This window comes from Sparus aurata, chromosome 11, assembly GCF_900880675.1.
Source record: "Sparus aurata chromosome 11, fSpaAur1.1, whole genome shotgun sequence".
Classification (NCBI taxonomy): Eukaryota; Metazoa; Chordata; class Actinopteri; order Spariformes; family Sparidae; genus Sparus; species Sparus aurata.
Window position 1 is genome coordinate 17,243,148 of NC_044197.1, and position 27,107 is coordinate 17,270,254.

At 40.8% G+C, this 27,107-nt stretch overlaps 1 protein-coding gene across 3 annotated transcripts in view; it reads left to right on the forward strand.

Moving 5' to 3' along the window:
• The first annotated feature begins 1,204 nt into the window (after window positions 1-1,204).
• ttll7 (tubulin tyrosine ligase-like family, member 7) overlaps window positions 1,205-27,107 on the forward strand; it is an 81,054-nt gene continuing 55,151 nt past the window's right edge. Inside the window, exons 1-9 of one of the 3 annotated variants that reach the window (XM_030432745.1) lie at window positions 1,205-1,655; window positions 8,126-8,531; window positions 8,923-9,054; window positions 11,294-11,415; window positions 14,322-14,389; window positions 14,657-14,815; window positions 18,667-18,883; window positions 20,696-20,860; window positions 25,283-25,441. In XM_030432745.1, the coding sequence (XP_030288605.1) occupies window positions 8,507-8,531; window positions 8,923-9,054; window positions 11,294-11,415; window positions 14,322-14,389; window positions 14,657-14,815; window positions 18,667-18,883; window positions 20,696-20,860; window positions 25,283-25,441 (1,047 nt within the window). In that variant the 5' untranslated portion in view covers window positions 1,205-1,655; window positions 8,126-8,506. The remainder of the gene's footprint in view (window positions 1,656-8,125; window positions 8,532-8,922; window positions 9,055-11,293; window positions 11,416-14,321; window positions 14,390-14,656; window positions 14,816-18,666; window positions 18,884-20,695; window positions 20,861-25,282; window positions 25,442-27,107) is intronic. The other 2 variants (XM_030432747.1, XM_030432746.1) reach the window with 2 other exon arrangements.

Below are 27,107 nucleotides of genomic sequence, written 5' to 3' on the forward strand. Positions count from 1 at the left end.
GTTTAACTCTTAACTCTGTTGCTGACTGAGAGCTTTGACCTCCAAGGCGACACAAGGCCAGAGAAATGCTCACCCTACAAGGACAGGGCAGAGTACATAAAATACGTAATTTTAACCAAGACACATGCCCAAGGCACATTGTGTCACTTTAGTGTGTTCATTCATAATTTTGATGGGTTTGATGGGTCATGAAAATTTAGAAAAAACATTAAATGAGAAGGTGTGTCCAAACTATTGACTGGTAGTGTGTGTATATATATATATATATTATATATATAACAACTTGTTTTTGAGGTGTTGAAATAAATCAGCATAAGAATGACTGGCTGAATACAGTAAGTGTTAAAAAATAAACTACTTTTCCACTAATCAGTATTGTGTTTTTTTTGTGTCTGATAAATCGATTAATTTCAAAATGCACTACACTGGCTCTGATGCAGCATCTTTTCTCTGTCTGTAGTCACCATGGTGCTCTCAATCAATGACTTTCCCACAACACTATCTGATCTGTTACATGTTGCAAGTAATAGTAATCAAGACCAAATAATCCATATCTATGAAGTAACCAGCAACAAAAGCTATCAAATAAATGCAGCAGAAAATGGAAATATTCAAGTAGAGTCCATTAAAATTTTTTACTCAAGTGCAGAACTTGAGCAAATTGTATGTTTTATCAATTGTAACACCATGATTTTTATTTTCACTGCAAATGTCTATAAGTCATAGACATCAGTTGTTGGTCTCCTTGATTCAAAATAATAATTTTCCATATTGACCCGTGAAAAAGCCATTTGGGTCGATCCCTAAGATCAGCACGCCTAAACAAACTACTTAAACAAGGGAAATTAATGCAATTCATGGTGGCCTCCTAGGAAGTGCCCTTGGTTGCAAAACATCGGACCACTAACAAAGTGGAAAACAAATGCCAATGGTAAATTTGATAACACAAATATTTAGAAAATGCATCATAAACATGAGCAGGGACGCAAGAGTCTACGGAGGAACATTTCCACGTCATTACAGCGAGACATGGGTAGCTCTTGAGAAGTGAATGGGACGTTGAGCAGGTCGCGCCCATAACCGGCAGGTTTGCTTTTTAGCACCATGGTCAGCGACGCAGTTGCTAGGTAGCTTCCTTGTGTTTGTACCAGCGTGTTTGTGGAGGACGAGCAGCACCGAAACCGACATTAAACAAAGCCTTGCAGGTGTACGAAACACAACTCGCAGCCGTGTTAAGACTTTAATTTTCGCTCGCAACTTCGTATGAGTTTAAAATGTTACGTGCTGACTGAATGTACACGCCCTGCAGTACACCACACGGTCACGTTGGTGCCAGATTGGGAATGCAAACTTCAGCACTTCTCTTGGGTTCCCCCTCCTACGGAGCGAATGGTTTTGCCCATGGACTCGCTCCAGCACTCTCAGCACACAAGAGGTCTACAAGATACTGATTTTTTTGTGTCTGTCAACCAACGTCACTCGTCAGTAGTAACGCCATTACACCCCATAAACACTGTTATAGTCTTAAAAAAATCTCTCGGGACTGGACGGTTTCTCTAAATAGAGCCAGTGTCTCCTTTAAAAAAAAACGGCGACTGTGTCGTTCGGATGAGACCAGCAAAAGAGCTGCACTGCCAGTGCCTGGAATAAATAAGGTAACGTTAACGGCTACTCCGCTTTCGCCTCTCCATCCTTTGCTAGGTAGTGCGGCTAAGCTAACTGTAGAGTAACGTTAGCCCAGGGTCATTGTGTTTCCTTTGAAATATTACACGCTGTCTAATCCAGGTTTATATTTGTTATTTAATTTAGAAGCAGCAAGAAAATGAAAACGCCCTCATTCGCACGGCAGCTAAACGTTAACGTCGCTGTAGCGCCACATTTGATGTCAGCAAGTTGACTGAATAGCAGCATTGCGAGATTGTTTCCCTGTTTGATCGTTCCACCTGACCTATGCAAGTGGCTAGCAACCTGACGTTAGCTACTGCCTGCTAGCAGCTGTAATTACATAGCAATAATGCACCTCCTTGGGCTTTGTGACATTTAATTAGTCAGCTCAACCAATTTCCTGAAAACTCCCTAATATCCAAGATAGTACATGTGAGATTTAGGATCTGCATTTACGCTAATCCTGAAATACAGTCAAGATCCGTAAAAGGGGATGGCCTACTATCCTTTCAGTGATCTGGAAGATACCATATTGACTGCTGTGCTGTGATAGGCATAGGTCCCCTCGCTACTTTTAGTAGCATAGCATTTTAGCTCAGGCTAGATTTGAAAGTGCACTTAAGGATTTTCTCCTGTATTGCTGACGCTTAGCTGTGGATACTCAGAGCCTAGTTAATTACATAGGGATGTGGTGTTTGGAGAGCCATTTGATTTAGTCTCGTCTGTTTGTAGTCCAGTGTGCCACTTAGAGACCACATGCTGATATAGCACCCTGGAGATGACCATTCCTAACAGAGCAGATGGATTACATAATAATAACAGCCTAACATATGAGTTCTTGGTGGCATCCTGCCTTCTGGACTTATCTCAGAGATAAGGCTATTAAGATGGATATGATATGTGTGTAATCTTTTATTTTCATGCAGGCTACAGCTGGCATCCTGACGTTTTTTCTGGATTAATACAGTATATTTGTTGCAATATTGCACTGACAACATTTGAGTGATTAGACTTGGTTGCTGCACGTTTGGGCTTTTTGTTCACTTCAAAGAATGGACTTTTACATTGTTTATCATGTGTATGTTTTTAATGCTATGTGCACAGTTTTTCTTTTTTTAAAAAACAAAAAAAAAACAAATACTGTATTAGGAAATCAACTTGACAGTAAACCCAGTAACAGGAGGAACGGTACAGCACTGCAGTGCTTTTGAACAAACACTTCGTACACATTGTCACAGCTATAAGTTATTTGCTCCACTTTGTCTTACCTGGAACAAGGTCAGGTCGGATTGCAGTTGAAATAAATGTTTCAAAGCATTACAAAGGCAGTGGCTGAATTTTGCATTTGACCATTTTGCCTGTATTTCTATAGATTTCTGTCTGAAAAAGGCAAAGCTTAGCACGCAGCTGTTTGTTGGTGTATTTCAGTACCCTGTGGGCTGATAGCTCCCACACTTGTTCCTCCTCATATCTGGAAGAAGGCAGGAAGCCAGAGTTGGGTCACTGGTTCGAGCTAATTTTAGATCTGCAGGCAATTCTAAACCAGCTACTTTTCCTGTGAGAGTAGTCCGCAAACTCAGCTTTCATTTTTCCTGGGACGACAATGTTGTGGTAGTGGCCAGATATATAAAGATAGAAGTAGAACTTGTTTTCACAAAGGGGATTTTGCTATCATACTGTTATTTTTAAGACCATGATGATAATGTTGTGCCTTTTAAGTGTAAGAAAACGTCCAGTGACCAAGTCTATGCTACTTACAAGACAAAAGGCCCATTTTGTACTTGAAAATTCTTTTGTTTACATTTGCTTTTCAGTCAAGAGTGCATAATAGTACAACGTGTCTCATTTTCTGCACTTTAAATGGTTATACATACCCTGAGGTCCCAGCACTGCTGTAATGGCAAGACCAGGACATGCTGCATGCACAGAAAAGAACCTGTGTCTACAAATCCTGCACTTTCAGCACAATGTGAGGCTAAGTGGTGATTCCCCAAGCCTCTTTATTGATTCTGTATTTGACGACTGCTTTCAAGATGTAGTTTTATGTAAGGCAGAAAAAAAAAAACATAAAACAAACCCCTCAGGGATGTACTGCTGGTTTTTGAAGGGACTTGTGTTGTGACACTGCTTGTCATGAATAAATAGCCCACTGCTTTTGTTCAGCTTTTCTGTTGGCACACTTCTTGTAAAGCTATTTGTGCTGTCTTTTTGGATTTGCTTGTGAAATAAAAGGGGGCACCATATTTTTGAAGTGCCATTGTTATGAAAGCAGGATAATATCTGTTTGAAGACGAATTTTGAGGTTCATGATTTTGACGAGAACCACTTTACTTCCTGTTATTGTGTCCTGAAATATTTGTGTTTTAGACTAAACGCTGCAGACAACATACGTGTTTCTGAGAGAGAAGCTTGACGTACAGTAACGTGACACACACATTAACAGCTTGTGCTGGATAATTAAGGGGACATTCTGCATAACAGTTCCCTGCCAGACAGACATGCATTTGTCATGCATAAAGAAGCTGTGAAACTAAGAGTGATACAGCTGAGCAACATGAAGAGCTGACTTTACAATGAAGCCTTTCTGTGTTGTGTGTGAGCTCAGCATCCCTGGGAGATCAGCCCATTCAGCTCTGCTCTGCTGGGATTGCCCTCTGCCTCCCTCTGTTGGAAAAAAAGTTTAATTGCACCAGAGGATTTATGCTATGCTTAGTGGAAGGGATTTAGGTAAAGATTTTGTCATTAATACTTCACTGAAGGATTAGTTGTGATGATGCCAGTAGTCGAATATATGGTCGAGTAATGCCTACAAATATGTTCCTGTTGAATCGTCCAACATATTACAAAGAATAACCAGAAAGCTGAAAGAAACTATGGAGTAGGTTAAAAGGGATATCCAAGCACGACACCATACGGATGCTCCAGAACAATATGGTATGATATATATGACAGACCATTACACTGTCTGTACGGTCTCTATCTGAATATTGTGTCTTTTCTAACTGACAAGAGGGGCGCACCAATTGTGAGATGTTGTGAAAAGAAATAGCTTAAAAGCCTTATCAGCCAGCTGTTCAAATGTTCAAATTCCTCTACTCAGTGAAAAAAAAAGTGCAAAATTGCCAGTGCAAAATTAATGCAAAAAAACCCCAAACAGATAAACATCGGCCACTGCCATCTGTGAATGTGATCTTATTTGCAGATAGGTGAAAGCAGTCATCAAGGTGAATATCAGTACCAGCGTTCAGAATTGGTGAACCCCAACTAATTAGACAGGAAATCTTAAAGGGTATGACTCGAGACAGTGGTCTCTGATCTAAATTCAAACCTGTTTCACAAAAACTTATAACTCTCTAACAGTCAGTGATTAACAGTCACTCTAATCTAATCTGCTGTTTGCCTGCATTGTAAAGCCCACTTATATCATGTGAATGCAAGTAAAACTAGGCCATCTTGCGGTTGATTACCACCACTACTACTAACACAAATGAGCAAAACATGACAGAGCCTAGTTTTGCTTGGTCATCCATCAATGTGATTAAAGCCTGAACTGTGGCCCTTGTAGGAGTCAGGCAAACACGCTTCAACATAAATCTATGTTGACAGACACGCGAAGAGGAGCAACGAGAGAAATGTAATCACATGATCAGATATTTTTTTATGTTCATGTGCTTCTCTTTAAGTTATTAGGGTAGCCTTAGTTTTGCACACAAGCTTACTGGAAAAATATTAGGCGATTTGAAATGAAGATATGAAACAATGTTGTCAACAGCATTAATAAATGGGGATATAGAGCAACATTACAAATTATGTTTAATTTAGAAAGTGGACTATACAACCAAGATGTTGATATTTAATGTTACTAAAACACAAAAAGAGCAATAAAATAAGTTCCTTCTATTTTGAGGATTAATATTCCTGCAATACTGTGCAGAATGATTAACATCCCAGCTCTTATCTGTATTTTGTAGGTGTTTAGTTTGCATCACATGCGACCGTCAGATCTCCCACTGTTCCTGAGGGTTTACATGATACCAAGGTTCAGTGCTCCTGTAGAGACACAGTTCCCGGCCTCCTGTACAGATATCCAGTACACCACTGGGAGGTGGGGGCTGGTTGTCAACATCATGGCTTGCCTCACTTTATCACTCTGACTCTTTGTTGTTTCTCTCCCCCTCTGCGCTGATCTTATTCCTCCCCAGGATCGATGTCTTGTGCTTACCACAGGCATACCAGAGGCTGACAGTAAAGACTGCTGGGTGATCATGTAATTCGATTGGACTTTTATCCATTCTCATTTGTTTGGAGGTTGCTCATTGAACCAATAGGTTTGGTTTCAAGTCAGCCTGTGTGCATATTTTCTTATGTGTGCACATGTACACTTACAGATGTATCTAAGTGTACAGATAGAAATTGGTGTTCTCACCACTAGAGGCTACTGTTGATCTCTTTATGAATTGCAAAAGAGGCACCATAAGCCTGTGTACTGTAGATGTAGCTGTTGTATACTGTACTACCTCTGATTTAAAGTTTTATGTGGTTAAAACTTTTACCATACCACATGCACTTGATACTCTGCATCCTTTCTTGAGACCACATGCCACTGGTTCGATATGTTAATGAGTTGGGACAAGGTCAACCAAAGAGAGATAATGGTCATGGTCATATCTTATTTTATCTGAACAATTTGAAGGGACTCGAAGAAATATGATTATCCAACCATTTCAGATTTAATTTATGACCCCTTGAATAGGAGGCAGGGGTTCTGAATCCTCAGTCTATAAGTATCGATCATTGTTGACTCAGAATAAAGCAGCTACACGCAGTATTTGACATGCAAGGATCCTGAGTGGCTGTAATTGTTCCCAGCATGCTGTAAATTTGGAAAACAATTTACGGCTTGCCAGTCCATTACTGGACACAGTCCCACAGTATCAGACCTGTGGGCTGTTCGGAGTCTCCAGTCCACCTGAATCTTGCTCTGTCTTTGAAAATATGACACATTTAAAGCACCTGCACATGAGAACCCATAGTTACGAAAGGAGAACATGCAAAAATAGGTGAGTGATCTGGTTAAAAACTAATATCACAACCCGTTAAGTCACAATTACAATCAATTTTGAAATGCTGTGTAAACTGTAGCTTACGTAACATTTTACCATTTTCACAAGGGTTGCATGATATTGCTGAAAAATCATATTGTGATTATTTTGACAAATATACACAAAAAAATATCAAAAGCATGATGTTTTTAATATAAAATGTTTGTTGGTGTCTGCACAGAAAAAAACACGTTTTCTTACATTTTGGAAAATAAGATTTGTCTCACATTTGACCTTTTTTGGCTAAAAAATTGCAATAATTGTAATTTGGATATTGCATTTAGCCATATTACGATTATGATCATTTTGCAATCAACTCTGCAGCCCTATTTTGCGCCATTAAACACAATATTGTATCAATGGTAGTTCTTTTTCGGCACAAGCTCCTCATCGGCCATGGTACTAGTTTTAACTTAATTTGGATTCCCAAGACTACATCACCCAAAGAAAGAGCCACGAGAAGTAATTTGTCAGTCAACTTATCACTCTTTTGGTTTGTTTACGTAGCATGGATCTGCTAGTCTGTGAAGTTCTGTGAAGTTTGGAACCATAAGTAAGAGGACATTAAATACTACAGCCTGTACGATTTTCCTTATTTAAGTTAAATAAGATGTTGGATGTCTTTGGGATCGATCATGATCTAAAATTGTCAGATCGCCCACTCCTACATGGAAAGCCCTCACAAAGAAGACAGAGACTCAAGCCCAGTCCCCTTTTGGCTGCAAAGCAACAGTGCTACCCACTGAGTCACTGTGCTGCCCCAGCCAGCAAAGAATTAAATGTGACAAGACATCTCAACAATAGTGTACTACATCCAAAAGTGGTTTGAAGACACACAGTCAGGCCACAGCCAAACAATAACAGGATTTGGCTGATGACTGGTGTTAATTTCCCACACTGTTCATAGCCTGAAGCATCCTTTTAACAAACCACTGTAAAGATGCCATCTGTTTGAGTGAAGTGACCTCTCAGCCATACAATGAAACCCAGCTGGCACAAACATGAGACACAGTGAGATGCTGCAAACCCTTTACTTGACAACCACATTAATATTTCACAATGGCTCTGCGGAATACCAATTAGTCTAGTGGACATCACACAGCTTTAGATTATTTCATTAGTAGTACTGCAGTGTCAAAGCTGTACAGAGTTCTCACTGAACTGTTACGCTCAGTGTCGGATTGACTGATGTAGCCTGTGATAGGCCTGTATGCCCCTGTTGCCGCTGCTTTACATCAAAAGCATGTCCAATGCACTCTAGTCCATTGAAAAAATACACACAGATCCACAGTGAGGAGCAGTCAGCCTGCTACTACTGTTCTGCTGCTGTTAAATATCTTTTTTCTTCTTCTCTACAGGCATTCTTATCCATCCCGCTGTCCATCCCCCCCTCCCTCCCTGTCTCCTCTCGGGGCTGTAAATAAGCTGGGACTGTGCAGACCCTTGAGAGGCCCTCCCCCTCCTGCTCTTCCCCCACCACTGCTACCCACTTCCTAACTCCCCTGCCCACTCAGACTCTGCTGCTGCTCTTTATGCTGCTGAAAGGCGCCAGGGAGATGCTCAGATGATCCATTGGGCCATCCTCAACCACATCGCCATACAGCCCAAGACAGGGAAGACCAACTAGTGTGAGTGTGAGAGAGCCCTTGGAGGGTGCTGAGAATACCCTGCGAGGCCCACCCGCCCCGCCAAGCCCTGCAGAAAGCTTGGCTTGCCCCCTCAGTCCTGCAGCTCCTGAGATGCCCTCCCCTCCCAATGAAGGAGGTGAGTAAGAGAGGTCCAACGCTTTGCGGGGACAGGATTATTCTGTTAGATGTTGTACACACACCGTGGCAAATAAAGCACACACACACCTGGCCACCTGTTCACATACAGCCTGCCTGCACAGTCAGTATGATTCTCTCCTGCACAGAGCCCCACACTCTTGCACAGACACACACACACAGATTATGATAAAAGGATCATGATGCATGCAGCTATAACAAACTAGACGCCTAATTCATTTACACCCTAGCTCCATAAACCAACCCCACTAAATCCCCTGTAGAAATGAGGAAAATATATTATAATACGCCTGCTCCCCTCCCAGTCCGGAGCACAAGCTGTGACTGTATCTAGTTTTGTTGTATGCTGTCTCCTCCTCCTCCTCCTCCAGAGGATCAAGGAGCGTCCCCCGTGAACGGGCCATCTGTGGGCTCCTACCAGAGCAGTGGGAAGAGGAAGGTTCGCACCAAAAAGAAGAAAGGCACCATCACAGCCAATGTTGCTGGCACCAAATACGAGATTGGTACGGTAACCTTTTACTAATGACATTAAAACACTTTGAAAGTTACAGTAATTACAACGACGGATACAAATGATCAGCAAAGACTGAAGACACAATGATTAAAATGAGGCTTGAAAAGGAGCTAAAACTGGCATATATACTCAACAGAAATGTAACTCTTTACAGAGAAGACATCTTTTGATCAAAGAGTTTGTCTTAATCAAAGAATTCGCCTCTTTTCATCCTTTGTATAGGATGAAAAGAGGCTTTCTTTGAGATGGCTGATGAAATCTTTTCATTGATGTGCCCGCACATTATCTTAGTATTGATGTTTTCTGTTGAAAAACATGCCTGAAATGGTTTCAGTTTCAGTTGTTGTATTAGTATTACTTTAGGTATTCCTTACTTCTTACGTAGAAGGATTCACGATTAAGATGAAAGGGGCACTATGTAGTTTGGCTTTACAACATAAATGAGGTAAAAACACAAAAACATTTCATAACTGAATAAACAACTGTTCTCTGAGGACAACAAAGTCCCCAGAACACTGTTTGAAGCTAGGAAGGTGGCAGGGTCCGCCACATATAAACAAAGTAAAACAATATGAAATGTTGTTGTCCTTTAAGGTCAGTTTGCTTATTCAGTTTGTTTAGTCATGGAAACGAAGAGTGTTTGATGATATAGTTTGTTTAGGCACAACAAAATCAGTCAGTGAAGAGCTCTCTCTTCTGATCAAAATGTCTTCCACAAAATGACATAGTCATTAAGGAAAACATGGTAAGATCACTAGTTTTGTCTGGTGAACTAATTTTGTGTCTAATCTACATACAGTGGGTTTAGAATAAAACAAAAGTGTCAGATTACAAGCTTCCAAATGTATATTTTGATTGTATTTAAATTTCATGAGCCAGCAAGACCAACAATGCAGGTGGTCCTGCCGGTAGGATTAATGCCCTGTGACACAGTGAACTGCGTAATCATTTTGAAAAGAGCTTTTGGTATGGCATGGCTGGTTCCTCAAAACACAGCAAAATCCAATCATGATGTTGTCTCAACAATAAAATCAGATTTGCTCTCATGGATTGTTTTTGTTTGTTGTTTAACGTTGCAAATGAACCTAACAGAGTTGCATTGCAGTCAAACAGTTCACATGGAGACAGCTCGGCCTTACATACATACATAAACCTTTATTGAGGTAACTTAACTTGGCAGTGAGTTATTTTTTTTTTTTTGAGGAGGGCCAAAAGAGCACAGTAAGCACTCCGTACATGTTCAGTATATTGTGTGGTATCGCAGCTCTCAGGGGGTGAACTACAACCTAGGAAACTAAGGAGTCAGCAGCAGCAAGTACAAGTTGGGGGCTGCTGGGATCCTGGATGTAGATGGGAGTCTAGCTGTGAGTCAGTTTTCTAGCTGTGACGAGACTCTCACAGTGGCCATTCTGTGGTTAGTGCGGGGCTATTTTGAAGGAAAATTAACACAAAGGGCCAGATGGATGGCTCGTTTTTGCTGTTACCTTTTTTGCAGCTGTCTTTTTTGCTTCAGAATTGATAGTATTACAGGTAAAGGTTAAAGTTCGAGGCATTTGCTCAGTGAGAAGGGAATGCAAACGCTGGCCCTAAGGATGTCTGTTGGGTGAGATTGATTATAGTTGTAAAGACCAAACTGGTATCTGTAAACCCTCCATGTTCCAGTTAGCAAAACACACGGCGTTATCAGATGGATGAAGTTACATCGGAAACACCTTTTTCCCATTCAAGTGCCATCATGCAACATTAGGCAAGCCTCTTCCAGGTTTGCTAAGGCTTTCGAGAAATTAATTAATACCTCGTTTCGTTAGGGCATATGAATTTTTCATTACTCACTGAATAATGAATAGTTGTCGGATTAATGTCCAAATGGGCTTGCCACCTATCTCTCATACTATGGGGTTTCCAGTGGGATTTGAATGCATTACAGACAATTAATTTATCTTTCTGAAGAGAGGCATTACGATTGGCTGCTCTGCAACCATTCCATGAATGGTAAATATGGCTGTTAGATCTATCATCTCCAGAAGTCATTTCTCTCTTAATGTATGCAAAAACAGAGTTTAAGCCTAGCAAAATGTGTGTGAGTGAAACGTTGTTCTTTAAAGTAGAAATATTTGATTGTGAGTCAAAGTTATCTCTTGCATTCATACGTTATTGATATGGCTTAATGAGTGGATAGCGTTTATTTTATATGATGAATAAAATCCAATGTGAGTGTTTTTCCACAGTTCGTATAGCCATCAACGAGATGGACTTCATAAAGACCCGAGATGAGGACGAGACTGCCAACCTCATCTGGAATGACTCGGCTGTGCAGCATGAGAAAATCGCTGAGCTCAGGAACTATCAGGTACACCGCATGGCGACCATGTCAAGTCAGCACACTGTTTGTAGAAGCCTAGAGGTTAGAAAAGAGAGCTTAAGAATAAGGCTGTCAGATCCAATTGCTGCACAAGACAGGAAAATCTGGATCTTAACCTTAACAGTATGCTCCAATAAAGCTGCTCAGTCACCAGCAGCCAAAGACCATGATACTGATAAGCTGCCAGTGGATGTGTGTAAGTGGAAATGAAAAGTCTTGACCAAGCAGATCTGAAAAAGGTCATGTGTTCCGCATACTTAAGAGGTAAACCAAATGTTAAAACCAAAATAACCTGCCTCCAATAGCACTAGTTGGTAAGGTGAGAAGAGATTTCTACCCCCAAGGATTCCTTAAGGGAAAAGGTGAAAGAGATGCTTCCAAAGTTAAATGCTGCAGTGCAGAAGGAGAAAGGGACTTAAAGGATGAAACGAACATGAAGGCTACTTTAACTTTCCTGTGCTTGGAGAATTTTAATGAGCTGAATAAACATGACATAGTTTTCTGCAGATTTTTGTAACTTATTACAATGCAATACATTCCCTAGAAACGGTTTTGTTGCTATTGTACGGTGAACAAAATACTAAATAACTGTGATGTTAAATTAAATCAGAATTGTAACAATTGTATCGGGAGAACAACAATTAAACCTGAAGTTAATCTGTTACCAGATATCGTTATAGCATTACTGACATACTGCTGACTTACCACGGCAATGAGCACATGCCTACAATGTGGTATGCTAGTTATTAAAAAAATAACTTATCTGTCTTATTGACACTTAAAATTTAAAAATGATCACCTTGACGGCTGTTTGTCTTACCACACAGTTAAAACAACACAATGTAGACCACCAAAGGACACAGGGTTATTGCAACAACATTGTTTTTTTTTTTTATTGAGTTTTAGAAAGAAGGTGAACAAGCACAGACACACACTGGGTTTAAGGGATGCAGTCAACATCACATATATAATGGTTGTAAAATTTTCAGGCTGTAAGGGTTACTCTGCCGTTTTCTGGGGAAAATACTGTTGCAACAACATTTGTATATTGCTTACTCACTGTTAACACTACCTGTAAAGCTTATACAGAAAATATTGCTTGACCACACAATGTACATAATGTGGAACAGTTTCCATCAAGACCATTGCTCGGGTGCCTCAACCTAATTAACCTAATTTTTTTTTGTGTATTGTGGTATCTCTGGCTCCAACTTTGCCACCACACCCAGGGCCTATTGGATGTTTTCACACCACCCTGGCTTACATTCGCTTTCAACACTTCTCCCGAAATGCCTCGTCAGTAGTCCTGCCTTTAATTCTGTAAATTTTTCATTTCACACTACGTCACCATGTCACACATTTGCATAATTTAAGGCTTGATGCTATTGATTTCGCACAGATGCTCTGTTATTGTGAGTGGTGCGAGCTTAAGCGTGTCTGAGCTGACCAATCAAAGGGGGCTGTGTATGTGGGGGGGGACCTTAAAGAGACAGGAGTGAAAACAGAGTGTTTCAGACGGAGGGGGAATAAGGTGCTGCAGCACTGGACAGTATTAGGAAACCGATGTGTTTTTTGTGCATTAAGTAAAACAATTTTAAGAATGAAAAAGAATGTAAAGAAAGGAAAAAAGTGTGCCTACTGTGCTTTTTTCAGACCCTGGGAGGTAAGAGAGAGACACGAGAGAGGAGATAGGAAAGCGGGGTGGAGAGAGTGAGAGGGAACAACAGAGCTTACACACACAGAGACTGATGAGAAGATTGACAGGTAGACTGACAAGTTGTGAACAGCATGGGGTGGGGGTCAGGTTTCAGATGTCACTGGTGATGTTGACAAGACTGGCCTAAACAACAAGGGTTTCCCTTAGTTCTGTGCACTAACCTGAGAGTGATCTTACCTCTGTCTGACCTCCACGTCCTGCGGAGTGAACTTGCTGTTGCTGCTTCAAGCGTTAGCCATCAATCTTCCCGAGTGCTTATTTGATTATACTGGGCACTAATGATTGATTAAATCACAAGCTACTCAGAGTATGGCTTGTTAGGACAGGGGCAGCAAGAGTTCAGCTCAGTAGATTGAATATTAAACATACTGTAACAGCTTAACATGTAGCAACGCAGCTAACGTGTCACATGGAACTAGTGATTTGCTGTCAGTTGTTTTCACTTATTCTTCTGCACTGCCGTGGTGTTTCACGAGATTTCTCTGTAGAAAAGTAGAAGTCCCTCAACAATTGGTTTTGATTTCCCCTCACAAGCCACGTCGTCTCGCGGCATTGGCATAATTGTGCAATCTCTTCCGAATCTCTAATTATGTCTGTCTCGTTTGGATAATAATCACAGGATCCTTTTACACTGCTTTCTTTTTTTCCATCCTCTCCTCTCTCTCTCTCCCTCTTTTAATTTTTCCCTCTTTTCCATTTAGTGATGTACTGTGAGAGTTTGCTGTCAAGTTTCAGTTCATACGAGCCTAATTAACGCCCCTGTTCAGGCTCATTTGGTCAAAGAATACAGAAAACCCAGAGTTTTTCCCTTTACCCCCCACCCCCCTTTCGGCACATTCAAAGCAATTCATTCAACTGTCACTGCAGGAGCTTGCGATGCAGAACCAATTACCTCGGCCCCTCGGAGTTGAGATTGATCGTCTTTTTTTTTTCTCGCCTCTTCCCTCCCCAACCTTTAAATAGTATTAAAAAAAACAGGATAAACTAAATAAGGGTTGAGAAAGGTCTCAGCGTCACCTTTTTGTTTTGAGTCCGTAATTGGGCATAAATGTCAGAACATCGTAAGCTCACTTCAGGTTGCTGCCTTTAATGTGCTCATTTTTATGAAGGGGTGGGGGTGGAATTGAGTGGCATAATGACCATAACAACATTATTATGTCTGCCTGTCTCTCTGCAGAGAATTAACCACTTCCCTGGCATGGGCGAAATCTGCCGCAAAGACTGCCTCGCAAGAAACATGTCCAAGTAAGTATTCTCTCTTTAAACACACAACGACATCACTTTGGTTCAGTTGCAGATGTGCAAAAACAAGAGTATTTCAAAGCTGAGTTTTCAGCCAGCTAGTGCTTTAAGAAGTTACAACTGAGTACTTGTGGCCAAAAAAGTAGAGGAAACTGCTGTAAAAGCACAAAATTCATTTTTACTCTGATCAGAGTTAGTACATCAGATGATTCTAAAAGTGTGAAATGTTGTCAAGTTACCCCCACACAATCTGTTTCTTTGTTTCTCCAGAATGATTAAGTGCCAGCCTCAAGAGTACAGCTTCATACCCAAAACCTGGATCTTCCCTGCCGAGTACACTCAGTTCCAGAACTACGTCAAGGAGCTACGCAGGAAACGCAAGCAGAAGACCTTCATCGTCAAACCCGCCAATGGAGCCATGGGTCATGGGTAGGTCAGAGGCTGGCAAGTGCCCCAAGCCAATCAAACTAAGAGGGAGCAAGGGCTAAGAGTGACTAAAGCAGAGCATAGAAAGCAAGAGAGTGAGCAAGTGGAGGAGGAAATTAGAAGTAGAGCTAGTAGAGGATGGGTACGACAAAACAAGGCAATAAGAGGTTTGTGACCCTGACATGGGTGTCTATGGAAATAGCATTATGGCTGGGACCAGACTGAGTATTTAAGCTGAGAGGGTGTAGTGAATCTCATTGTTGGCCTCATTGTCCTTGATGGCCACACTCTCCATAAATCAGAGGTTATCACTACCAGTGGAGGACACGCACACACACACACACACAAACGTGCAGTCCCTGGCAGTTACTGTAGTTCCTTCCCTGAAGGTCTCTGCATGTGATTATTGGATTCCTTTATGAGGCACCATCAGCAGAGACCAGTCAGACTAGAAAATGGACCAAGATGGCTGCTGCAGGGGGACTCTATCTTTCAATAGCATCTCTTTATCAAAAGATGAGCAGGTTGTGCTACCTGAATGTGATTTTTCATAGTTCTCAGGTTATGATGTCACATTTTTTGTCACATTTTTTGTGGTATGTTTCACTACCATTACAGTTGCAGTCGTGACGTATTTGGAAATGTATTTTTTCTGAAAGCATTGTGACTTTGTGGTCTTTCTACTCCTGCACTACGTCAACTGTTTTTATTTTTTTGTTAATGTCAGAATAATTGATTTATTGGTAATATTTTGAGCCTGTAGTGATCAGTGTTTTGTTTTGAATTATATTTTAAGGAGTAACCAATATGTTGTCCCTGTAATGTGTTAAAGTAGGTTTGGACACAATATTGCAGACCAAAATTTACCAGAGTTGAACTGAATTACACAGTGTTGAACATTGTAATCTGGCTTAGTGTGGGGATGGTATTGATTTCAAAGCTTCTTCGCTTTGAGAACAGCCAGTTGAGCTAATTTGGTCATCTAGTAAGAGAGCTGCTGGCATTAGGAGGATGTCCAGGTGAGTGGGAGGAGATCCTTGGGCAAAGCCATGACACCCTGGAGAAATGACATCTCCTTCCCAGCAAGAGTTGATAGGAATTAGGAAGCTCCCTGGGGATATTTGGGCATTTCTACTCAACAACACTAACCAGGACAAGTGCCGTAAAAAATAGATGGATACAACAGTTCAATTAATACTCACAAAGTGGTGAAGAACACAATTATCATAATCATTTTCTGAAATAATCTCAGGAATTTATTCTAATGTTCTATGTATGAGCCCAACCAACGCATTCGCATTTAAAACAGAATTCTCTTGATCTATGATGTGACCTTTGTGCAGGTCAATGACAAAACTAAAATAAAGTGAGCATGCAAAGTTCAAAGATTCAAGTGTGGTTGGTTTTGCAAATGATTTTGTTTCATAAGCTCAAAGATGAACTAAAAGAAAGGTCAAACTGTGAATATTATGATTTGGCTAAAATACAGGGCCTTCTAAAAGAATTTGTTTTTGCTTTGCACATAGCTCTCTTTAGCACTTCAAAATATTTTAAAACTTCTAATCTTGTGTTAATTATACCTATTTGCTTCTCGTTTTTGAAAAGTGATCCCTGAAGTGCATGTATGAAGAAAAACTTTGGAGTGCATTCATCACTGGCACCAATAGGTGGAGATATTGAAGTACAAATAGCTCAGTGTGCTTCACCTCTCCCTCAAATTCTCTTTGAATTTGTCCTTTCTGGTATAATGTAAGCATTACTTATAACTCAGTGCTGCACTAAGCCCTTATTTATTAAAGAATAAAAGGCAGCAAAGGCTGAATTATTGCAATACATTAAGAATATGAAAGATAATGAGTTTAGCTCGTCCACTCAACGGCGGGCAGCTCACAAGATTAGATTTTTCTCTATTTTTTTGTGCGTGGTGTGACGCGGCAGGAAATTAAGTTATATCTACCCCGTGTAATTTATTTTTCCGTCGGCCAACTAAATGAAGTTATTGTTTGTGTCTGAAGCTCAGCTTGTTATAAGGGAAACAAAATAAAAGCGCGTGCCGGGCTTAAAAAGGCGAGATCCCCCTCCGGTGCCAAATTAAATAGGCAGGGGAGAGTGGGCCGTGATTATCTGACACCACAGCTCATCAATCATGTCGTCGTCTCCTCAGCTACTCCTCCTCGACTAACTAACACCGTTAACCCTGTCCTCATCATTCAGCTTGCTGTCTGCCTGTTAGGAGGGCCCCTCACATCATCGGTCAAGCTCCTGTCAACTTCTCTCTGTTTTTATTCTGTTCAAATACTGTGATAAGCAGGCCAGAGAGGTGCTCGTCTATAAATACTGCAGTAGTTTGTGTTGCCAGGAGCTCATGGAGATAGATAAAGTAACAACTACATCATACTAAAGCAGATCTGCAAACCACTAAAGGAAGGACTGCAGTAAATGGATCCCTGTCTACATTCACACTTTAAGCTCATCAACAATGCACTCACGTTTTTGCATCTTAGTTAAGCGATAACTAATAAAACAAAAAATAATATGGCAAAATATATCGTACTGCTCCCAAGACACTGTATGTTATGGCTTTGATTATAGAAGCCACATGGTATTGGAGGCTTGGTTCCACAATATCTCAATACTACAAACTGTACTTTGTGAACAATCAAGTCTTAACATCCTGGCCAAGTACTTTGTTTGTGTGTGTGGTGTGCCTGCTCACATGTGTATAACAAGGCCTTCCAGCCTGGGCATGTAAGCAATTTAAGCAAAGTCTGACTTAACTATGAGTGATGGTGATATAGGTCAGTCGTGATGCTTGAACATAGTGGGAGATTGTTTAACAATGACCCCTCACCCTCACTACACACAAGCATACACCCACACACTTTCGCATTCACAACGTTTTGAAAGTATTGCCCCTCACCCTTGTGTGCACGGCCACATGGACGCACACAAACTAACACAAGTCATTCTTGAATCCAGCTAGCAATGGCCTGCGTATTATAAGGTCTGAGTGCCAGTGACATGAGACCAAAGCAAATGAATTAGAGTGAAGGCTGAAACGGAGGACAACGTCTGCTCCTATTAACCTGTGCACAGCTAAAAGACCCTGCTACAGCATTTGATGTACTGTGCCGTTCAGACAGAGCAGGGTTGGAATTCAGAAAATCACAACGCTCTCCAGATGCTCACACAATTTTTTTCCAGACAAACCGGTGTTTGTGTTGTACCTGTGCATTTTTGGTACGTTTATTTTTCCACTGCTTTATTTAGATGGCCAGGTAATGAGCAGAGTAACAAAGTTTCTGGATCGTTCGATGCATCACAGAGCCAAACAGCTTGTCCTGCTTAACTAGACCTGAGGCAGGCTGAGTATGCTCACTTATATACAATTTCAGGGAAGCTTCTGAAGCAATGGAAGGTCACACGAATGCCATCAGGGCACTATGGCTCTGACCATTTCACTCCTAAGGGTTTTCAATGTAGATGTAAGATCTGTTGCTTTGAAAAACAGAAACGGGGCAAAACTTAATCTTGCACTGTGAAGATTGAAAGTATCAGCATAAGAGACAGATGTGGCACCCCAGAAATATGCCCCCAACTTTTCCAAATGACTTTGAAATGAAATATTGTGTTGAAACACATTAAATCTGTATACTGTTTGGCTGAAATTTTTGTGCTTCAACACGTATATAAAGAGAGTGCCAGTGTCATCAGTCATGTTCACGATCCCTGCTATGCTCCCATCTATCATTTTTTTAATTATCTTTTTTGTCTTTACCATGCCATATTTTATTATGCTGGTGACGACACCCCAATTTCCCCCCCAAGTATTAATAAAGTTTCTGTCTATCCAGGATCTCGCTTATCCGTAACTGTGAGAAGCTGCCAGCCCAGGAGCACTTTATCGTTCAGGAGTACCTGGACAAGCCCTTTCTGATGGAGGGCTACAAGTTTGACCTGCGCATCTACATCCTTGTCACTTCCTGCGACCCACTTCGCATTTTTCTCTACAACGATGGCCTGGTGCGCATGGGCACGGAGAAGTACCATGCACCCAGTGAGGCCAACCTGGTCAGTATGAATAATAATGATAATAGCCTTTATTTGTGTAGCAGTTTTCATAAAAGTGCTTCACAGTGGCTGCAGTTACCTTTCTTGGTATGCTCCTACACTACCTTTGTATCTTTATCACGGAGGAAAGTGTCGGACAGTAGTCTGTTTCTTGTGCCCTAAATGCCTTGGTGGAAATTGGAAAAGAGGGTGTTTATTTATTTAGCCCTCTCTTCATGGCATTATGCTGCAGAATGACTTGAAACTCAAATAGTTAATCTCATTAAATGCTTTCAAATCCAAATGAAAGCATTAGAGGCAGATCCCTCAGGATGTCAGTGTTTTAATTTACCTGGTTACAAAATTGACTCTTAGAAATGTCTCTTTTGAAATGCGTGTTCCCTTTGCTTGTTTATTGTTTTTTGTCTCCTTTTTTGTTTTCTGTCTGTAACTATGTGTGTTATAGTTATGCTGCTGAATGTCAAGGCCAGATCAAGGACTCTTGGGCTTGTGCAAATCACCTAAAAATAAAACTGGACACACAAACAGGGAAACACACCATAATATTCGTATGATTACAAAAACATGCTTGTACTTGTATGAACCAACAACCTTGCCCAAATGCTGACAACTATAAGCCTGATATTGTTCTTAAACACACAAGTTAACACACACAACCAAACAAAGAATGTGCAGGCCTACTGTATGAACACAGCTGAGCTTAAATGTCCACATGCAAGATGTCTCCTGTAATATCAAGCCGCTCATATTTGTTATGTTATTACCATGCAGGTTAAGGACAGGGATGTATTATCTTAAACTGTGAGGGATAGTGTTTAAAGAGAAGGATATAACAAGGGTTACACAATGGCTAGTTATAGTCACTCAATGATGCATTTTATCAATGCACTGTGGTAACTGTGGGGCACTGTAGCTCTGACACCTCTTATCACTGAATGCACATTGTGAGCTTAATCATCAATCATCATCTAGAAACCATTTTTAAGATAAAGCGTTTCCTTTGCTGCTCCATATATTACCATCTTCAGTTGTTGCCAGGGGACTAGTTAGTGATGTTTTTGCTTTTTTCCTTTATTCTTGCCTTCCTGTATTACTTTGGAGAAAATGCTTTACATTAAAAACTGCTCTGTGAGGATAAAAGCATGAACACCCTTGAGGATGGTCTGTGCTGTGATGATTATCATGGCTGACAAACGTATAATTACACTAAAGAGCACAATCACAGGTATCACAACTACTTAAATACAGTATACAGTATGTTCACTTTATTTAAAATTACATCTCATTCTAACTATAGCACTGTCATCCTTGCTAGTAATACCGTAGATTGTGGTTGTACTGGGCAACTATGTACTGAGGTTTGAGTACATCTACGTTGGAGTAGGAGGCAGGTGAAAGGGAGCTTACTTTCTTCATCAACTCAGTAAATAAAATAATTCAGTGTGAAGAGGAAGAAAATAATTTTTATGCAGCAACAAACAAAACATGCCATCTGGTGCAAATATGATCTGCTGTTGCCATGACATTAAATGTTCAATGTTGTTCGAGCTCACAATGTTAAGTTGTTTTACAAGTACACCACAGACCTTTCACTCTCAGTCTACTACATCCAGCCAAACACAGATCAGACATTCTGTGTTTTTCAGTATTAAAGAAAATTACATTGTGTAGTGGCTGAAAAATCATGCTTAGTTGTCTCCGATCTTGATCCTGTGTTAGACCGTGTTGTACTCCTATCAAATCAAATGAAGGTAGAAATGGTTAGTGTGAACATGTATAGATTAATATCATTGCCTTCTCCTGTCTCCACAGAGCCAACTCTACATGCATCTGACTAACTATTCAGTCAACAAACACAACGAGAACTTTGAGCGAGACGAGACAGTTGACAAAGGCAGCAAGAGGTCCATTAGCTGGTTCACCGAGTTCCTCCGAACCAATGACTACGATGTGGCCAAATTCTGGGGAGATGTCTCGGTACGTAGGTAGCCGTCTGCCCAAACAGACACAAACACAGTAACATATTGTTGCAAATGTATCAGAATCAGAATTCAAACAGGGACATTTCTTTGCCACAGCAGCCAAAGGACAGTACAATTACAGAAAACAATAATAATTGTAAAAAATAAACAATATAATAAAAAGTTATGAAATAGAATAGACTTCCACCAAAGCAAGGATGTGCACTCTTCAGTCAGTAGAATCTGTAACTCGTATATATTGTATCTGTTACGAACCCTTTCTTTTCCACCCATTTCATTAGCTCTGGTTAATGTTCAGTTTCTATTCCTGTTATCTATTTCATGCTTGTCCTCGACTTTTTGTCCCTCTGTCCGTTGTCATTTTGGTTGTATGGTCTCTTAGTGCTTGTGCTCTGTTTTACTGTCTGTTCTCATGCTACCAGCATTCAACCTCAAAATCAGATCCCCTTGGTTTTTATACTCTCCTCAAGGCAATCTTTGAATTCTTCTTTCCATCAGGGTTTCACTTTTCTTTATACTCTCGTTAAACAAAGTGTCTTTGAGACTTGTAGGCGCTGTGTCCAGGGCTTTACTTGTTTTTTTAGATTCTTGTTTTAGTAATGTTTCCTTTTCTTTACTCTCCTCTTTTAACTGTCTTGTGTAATCTCTATATGTGCTTCATTTTGACAAAAGCATTAAAATTCTGGCTCTTGTTTCCTTTCCTCTCATCTTTCTTCTCCCTCTGTGACACACTAGAGTGTCGCCCTCTGACTCAGCCCGGCCGTCCTCCTCCTCTCTCGCTCTCTCACCATTTTTTTCCTCCTATGCTCTTTCTTCAGAAGTCGCACCACTTTGGTGTTAGTGCTGTCCGTTCGCACTCCTCGCACGCTGGGTTTTGTTTCAACTCTGTATTTATGCTCTCCTCTCTCCTTCTCTTTTCATCTCTCCTCTTACATTTTGTTCCCATACAGACCTAGCGGGCTGCCCTGACTCCTCCAGCCAACGGTCATGGTCAGAGAGTCAGAGAGTTTGTTTGCCAAAAGATTGTCTGTGGGGGTTAAGACTATGGTGTTTTTTTTTCATGTGAAACACTGACATCCCTTTCATACTGAGGTACTATTGATGTGCTGCATGAGGCAAAGTGTACAAGGTTTGACCAGCAAGCTTTTTTATGTGGATGTAATTTTGAGAGCAGTGCCTGACTACAAATGGGCTAGTTATCTAGTCCAGGGCCAGACCACCATACCTTACTTGTCTCCTGCAGGAGAACTGCGTGGTGTTTGGTGGGTGAGGGGAAGCTTTGTGCAGAGTGTGTCAAAGTGAGTCAGTACATTGAAATGGTCACACATTGTCCTCTCAGATGAGGGTGGCATTAATGGTCCTTTTCTGATCCATTAAGGTCTATTGAGTTTTATCAGAAATTCAGAAACAATAAAGGATGCAGTTAAAGCTTCAACAATTAATTGAATCATCGAGTAGCTGTGAACTATGAGGGATGGGTCAGGATCTTCGAATATGTGAATGGTTGTTTCGCATATGGAATTGCGTTATTATTAACAGACTTTGGTAAAACGTGTGTAGCACAGTCTTTTCCACACAAGGTCAGTATAAACCTGTACTGCTATATGCAACAGTACATACATATAGCAGATCTTTGAATAACAGAATAATTGCTGAATAGTTTCTGGTGACTATTGAATAGCATGTTTGTTTGAAATGCATATCCCTGCTAACTAGTAAATTAAACATCCAGCTATTCTGTTAATCAGTTCATTGGTTTGAGTATTTTTCTAAGAAGAAAAAGGCCTTTTAAAGTTTGTATTCCAGCTTCGTAAATCCTTTTCCAGTTCCTTTGCTATTCTATGGTAGTCGTCTGATATTTTTGGGTTGTAGACAAAATAAGGCATTTGAGGAAGACATCTTTGGCTTTAGGGAAAACTATTTCACAATTTGTTTGACATTTTAGGGACCAAACAACCAACTGATCATTTGAGAAACAAACAGATGATTTTTAGGTGCAGCCCAGTTTGCAGCCCTTCGAAAATAACATTTTCTAAGTCATCTGTGCCATACAGTAGACATAGAGAGTCATTCTAAATGTAGAGTTTTAGAAGATAGTATGAAGAGTTCTTGTGTGTAAGTTTATAGACAGAATAATGTATCACTTTAGTATAGGCATAAATCCTTAATTAATCCAGTTGATGTTTTTCAACTGTTTATTAGCTAAGTTTGACACAGTCTGATTTGACATCAAATAAGGGCTGGGTGGTATGGCCTTAAAATATATCACGATATGATTAGGCTGTTTCACAATACATGATATATATCTTAATGCTTTGAAAGGTTCTCAAAAGCACTTCATAAATGCTAGGATTTTGACTACTTATCTCGATATCGATACTGCAACAATATTGTAAAGATGAATATTGGTACTTTCACAAAATACAGTGACATTTTTGATAATGAATCATCAATAATGTGGATCCGATGACTTATTGGGTAAGGCAAGTATTAGAAGAAGTCGAACAGTCAGTTCAGAAAATGACATCACTTTACAGGAAAAGACAACACTTTGAAATATCACGATATGACATCCAAAATCTAAGACAATATAGTCATAAATCATGATAACAATATACAGTGCATTCAGAAAGTATTTAGACCCCTTCACCTTTTCACATTTTGTTATGTTGAGGCCTTATGTTAAAATCAGTTATTTGTTTTCCTTATCAGTCTTTACTGAATACACCATAATGACAAAGCAGAAACAGAATTTTAGACATTTTTTCAAATGTATTAAAAGAAAAAACTGAAATATCAAATTGACTTAAGTATTTAGACCCTTTACTCAATACTTAGTAAAAGCACTTTTGACAGTGATTACAGCATCACAGTCTTCTTGGGTATGACACAACAAGCTTTGTCAGGTTGGATGGGAACCATCAGTGGACAGCCATTTTCAGGTCTCTCCAGAGATGTTCGGTGGAGTTCAAGTCAGGGCTCTGGCTGGGCCACTCAAGGATATTCACAGAATTGTCCTGAAACCACACCTGTGTTGTCTTTGCTGTGTATTCATTGTCCTGTTGGAAGTTGAACCTTCGGTCCAGTCTAAGGTTCAGATTTCCCTCAACCCTGAACAGTCGCCCAGTCCCTTGATGCTGCCACCAACATGCTTCATAGTTGGGACGGTACTGGGCAAGTGATGAGCAGCGCCTGGTTTACATGGTGCTTAGAATCGAGGCCAAACAAAAATTTTAAAAATTATGTTCCCGTTTTGTCATTAGTTTTGAGTGTAGATTGATGAGTGGACATTTTTTTTTTTTAAACGATTTTAGCACAACCTCCCAGATATCTTGCTGTCTCTACTACATTGAGATAGAAAGATAAGTGATGCTATTAAAATAGAGATTAAATAAATGAATTATACTTGCACACATTAAAGTAACATACATGTTTATGCAGGTGATATTAGAAAAATAAAAGGATCAAAGGGGCTTTAAAAAAAAAAAATTAGGCCAACAAATCACAGGCACACATATGCACAGTTTGAGGCAGTGGCCAGTGCTGGGGGCTCAGGATAAGCAGGGACAAACACACACACACCAGCCAGTACTGGGGACTTCGGGCATAAACGGTAGGAGCAGGTGTTTGTGCTGGGCAGCCTGTGGGTCAGACTGGTGGATGGACGGACAGATGGATGGAGGTGTGTGAGCGACAGACAGATAGAAAAAGAGGAGGGGGGCTGCTGCCTTATCAGGCCAGGGCCAGACCACCAAACCCCTCTCCTGCACCCAGTAGTCAGACAGGACTGAGCAAACTGCAGGCCAGCGGCACCGCGTAGGGCTTGAATGGTGAGGGGAAGCTTTCCGCACAGTGTGTGTTTGTGTGTATGTGTGTGTGTGTGTGTGTGTGTGTGTGTGTGTGTGTGTGTGTGTGTGTGTGAGTGTGTGCCTGTCAGCTTGAGCATGTTTACTGCAGCTGCACAGTGGGAGTAAGCAAGCAGGCACGCAGGTAGCAGCCAGCAAACATACGTGCAAACACACACACGGACACAGGTTGGGAGCCACTACCCGCGCGGATGGACCACCACCAACACTGGTGAAAATTCAAAAGGCTCTGTGCCAGTAATGCTTTGTGTTCCTCTTCGGTTTTTAAACTGTATCTTGAGGCACAGGAGAGGATCAAACTGGATTTGAGTCTTACCTCTTTCGAGCATGTCTGTAGGTTTCAGGTCTAGTATGTAGGCTATGTGTCGTGATTACTCCATTGTCATAGTTTTAAAACCTTCAATTAAAGCGGGCCTGCTAATTGCACCATTTTCAGTTTAAGAAACCTTCATGCAGCTGCTATAAAAACATCAGACTGTGGCTTTTTAGGATAGGCTTTGACAGCTTGATCACTCTTTCTCTTTCTTTTTTGTGTTTGTGTGACCTGCTAGGAGCTGGTGGTGAAGACGTTAATTGTGGCCGAGCCTCATGTGCTCCACGCCTATCGCATGTGTCGCCCCGGGCAGCCACCAGGGAGCGACAGTGTCTGCTTTGAGGTCCTGGGCTTCGACATCATCCTGGACCGCAAACTCAAACCCTGGCTACTGGAGGTACAAGCTATGTGTGTGTGTGAGTTTGGTGTGTATGAGTGTATTTGAAACAGTTTTTCCTGGTCATCTCTACATGTTTTTTAATTTAAACATTTTTATGATGTAAATAATTGCTTTTTACTAATTGCAGATTTTTCAATTCTAGAATTGGGTCATTGTCCTTTCAAGAATGCATTTTCAATTATTATTTTTACCTTGTATATTATGCAAATCATACTAATGTTAAATTTAAAACATAATGAAAATAATTTAAAGAACAGTGGGAGATTTAATTCTGTGGAGTTTTGTATAATGTGTGTGTATGTGTTTGTGAGTGTGTGTGGTGTGTGTGTATTTGTGTCAGAAAGTGGAAGGCTGCAGTCTGTGGAGTCTCACCTGTCTACGCTGCTACCAAAGTGACAGTGGCTCCTAGACTGAAGTAATGTGGCATCAGCAGGAGACAAGCAGACATTGCCCCGCACTGACAGAAAGCATAAATACACGCTGATTTTGCTTACACACACGCGTCCCTGGTGCACACAAACACACAGAAACACCCATGCGGTCTTGAGTATGTATTTATGCACCTCCCAACACAAGGAGCGACACATTCCCATGTAAAATGAAAGGGTCGTACACAACCACAAACACTCACACACAATTACATGCATGTGTGCATTCACACACCCACGCCTGCACACAAAGCAGCATATAAGACAAGACAAAGATGTCTCTTCCTCGTACAAAGGCACACATGCACCCACACACACATGCTGGCTCTAAAAAAATATAGGTCAGGATTGCAGGTTGACTAGCAAGACACCCGTCCCTCATTCTCCCAGTGTCAGTCTCTCAAGTGTCAGTCATTCAGGAGATGGATTCGAGTTCAGATTCCACTCCAGGATTTCAGTCTCACCGCTCTGATGTCAGCCAGTCAGTTAAAGCGTGACCTAAATCCTTTAACCCAAAGTGGCTGTGCGCCTTTCCCCCCCCTCTCCCACAAATTGACTCAAGGATGGGATATGCCTCTGGGATAATTGTTTGTTTTCTCCCATCATGCCAACCCAAAATAAACCTTGCGATCTACAATAGCGTTTGATTTGGGAGAAAAAAAAAGTGACATTTTATAGTTGGTTGGTGTTTTTCAGAAGAGTCATCGTGGAATTAGGGTGTTATAATTACCCTACCTGCCTCTTTTTGTGTGGTTGAGCAGTCGTACTTTATGACAAAAAGATGTACAAGAGAGAGCAAGAGGATGGTGTTCCTTTTGACTGCTGGTGCACTTTATGTATGTGTGCATTTTGTACGTACGTGTGTGTGTGTGTGTGTGTGTGTGTGTGTGTGTGTGTGTGTGTGTGTAAATGTGTATGAGACATGGCAAACAGCCGTGAATGCAGTTGTTCCACTCCAGCAGTAATGATCCCCCTTGTGCTACTAGCAGCTCTCTATAACTCTCATCAATTAACATCCCACGCACACACACACACTCACACACACACACACACACACAACCCTGCTTCTCTTTCACGCAACATTTACAGCAACAATCATTTATTTCCAAAATTCAACTGATTAGTCAGGGGATAGTTGCAAGCATAGAGACCCCTTCTCAAACCCTCACTGCGTATGCTGTCAGGCCTGAAAATAACTTTATTACCACTTTTTAGCCCGTCGACGTTCATTCCTA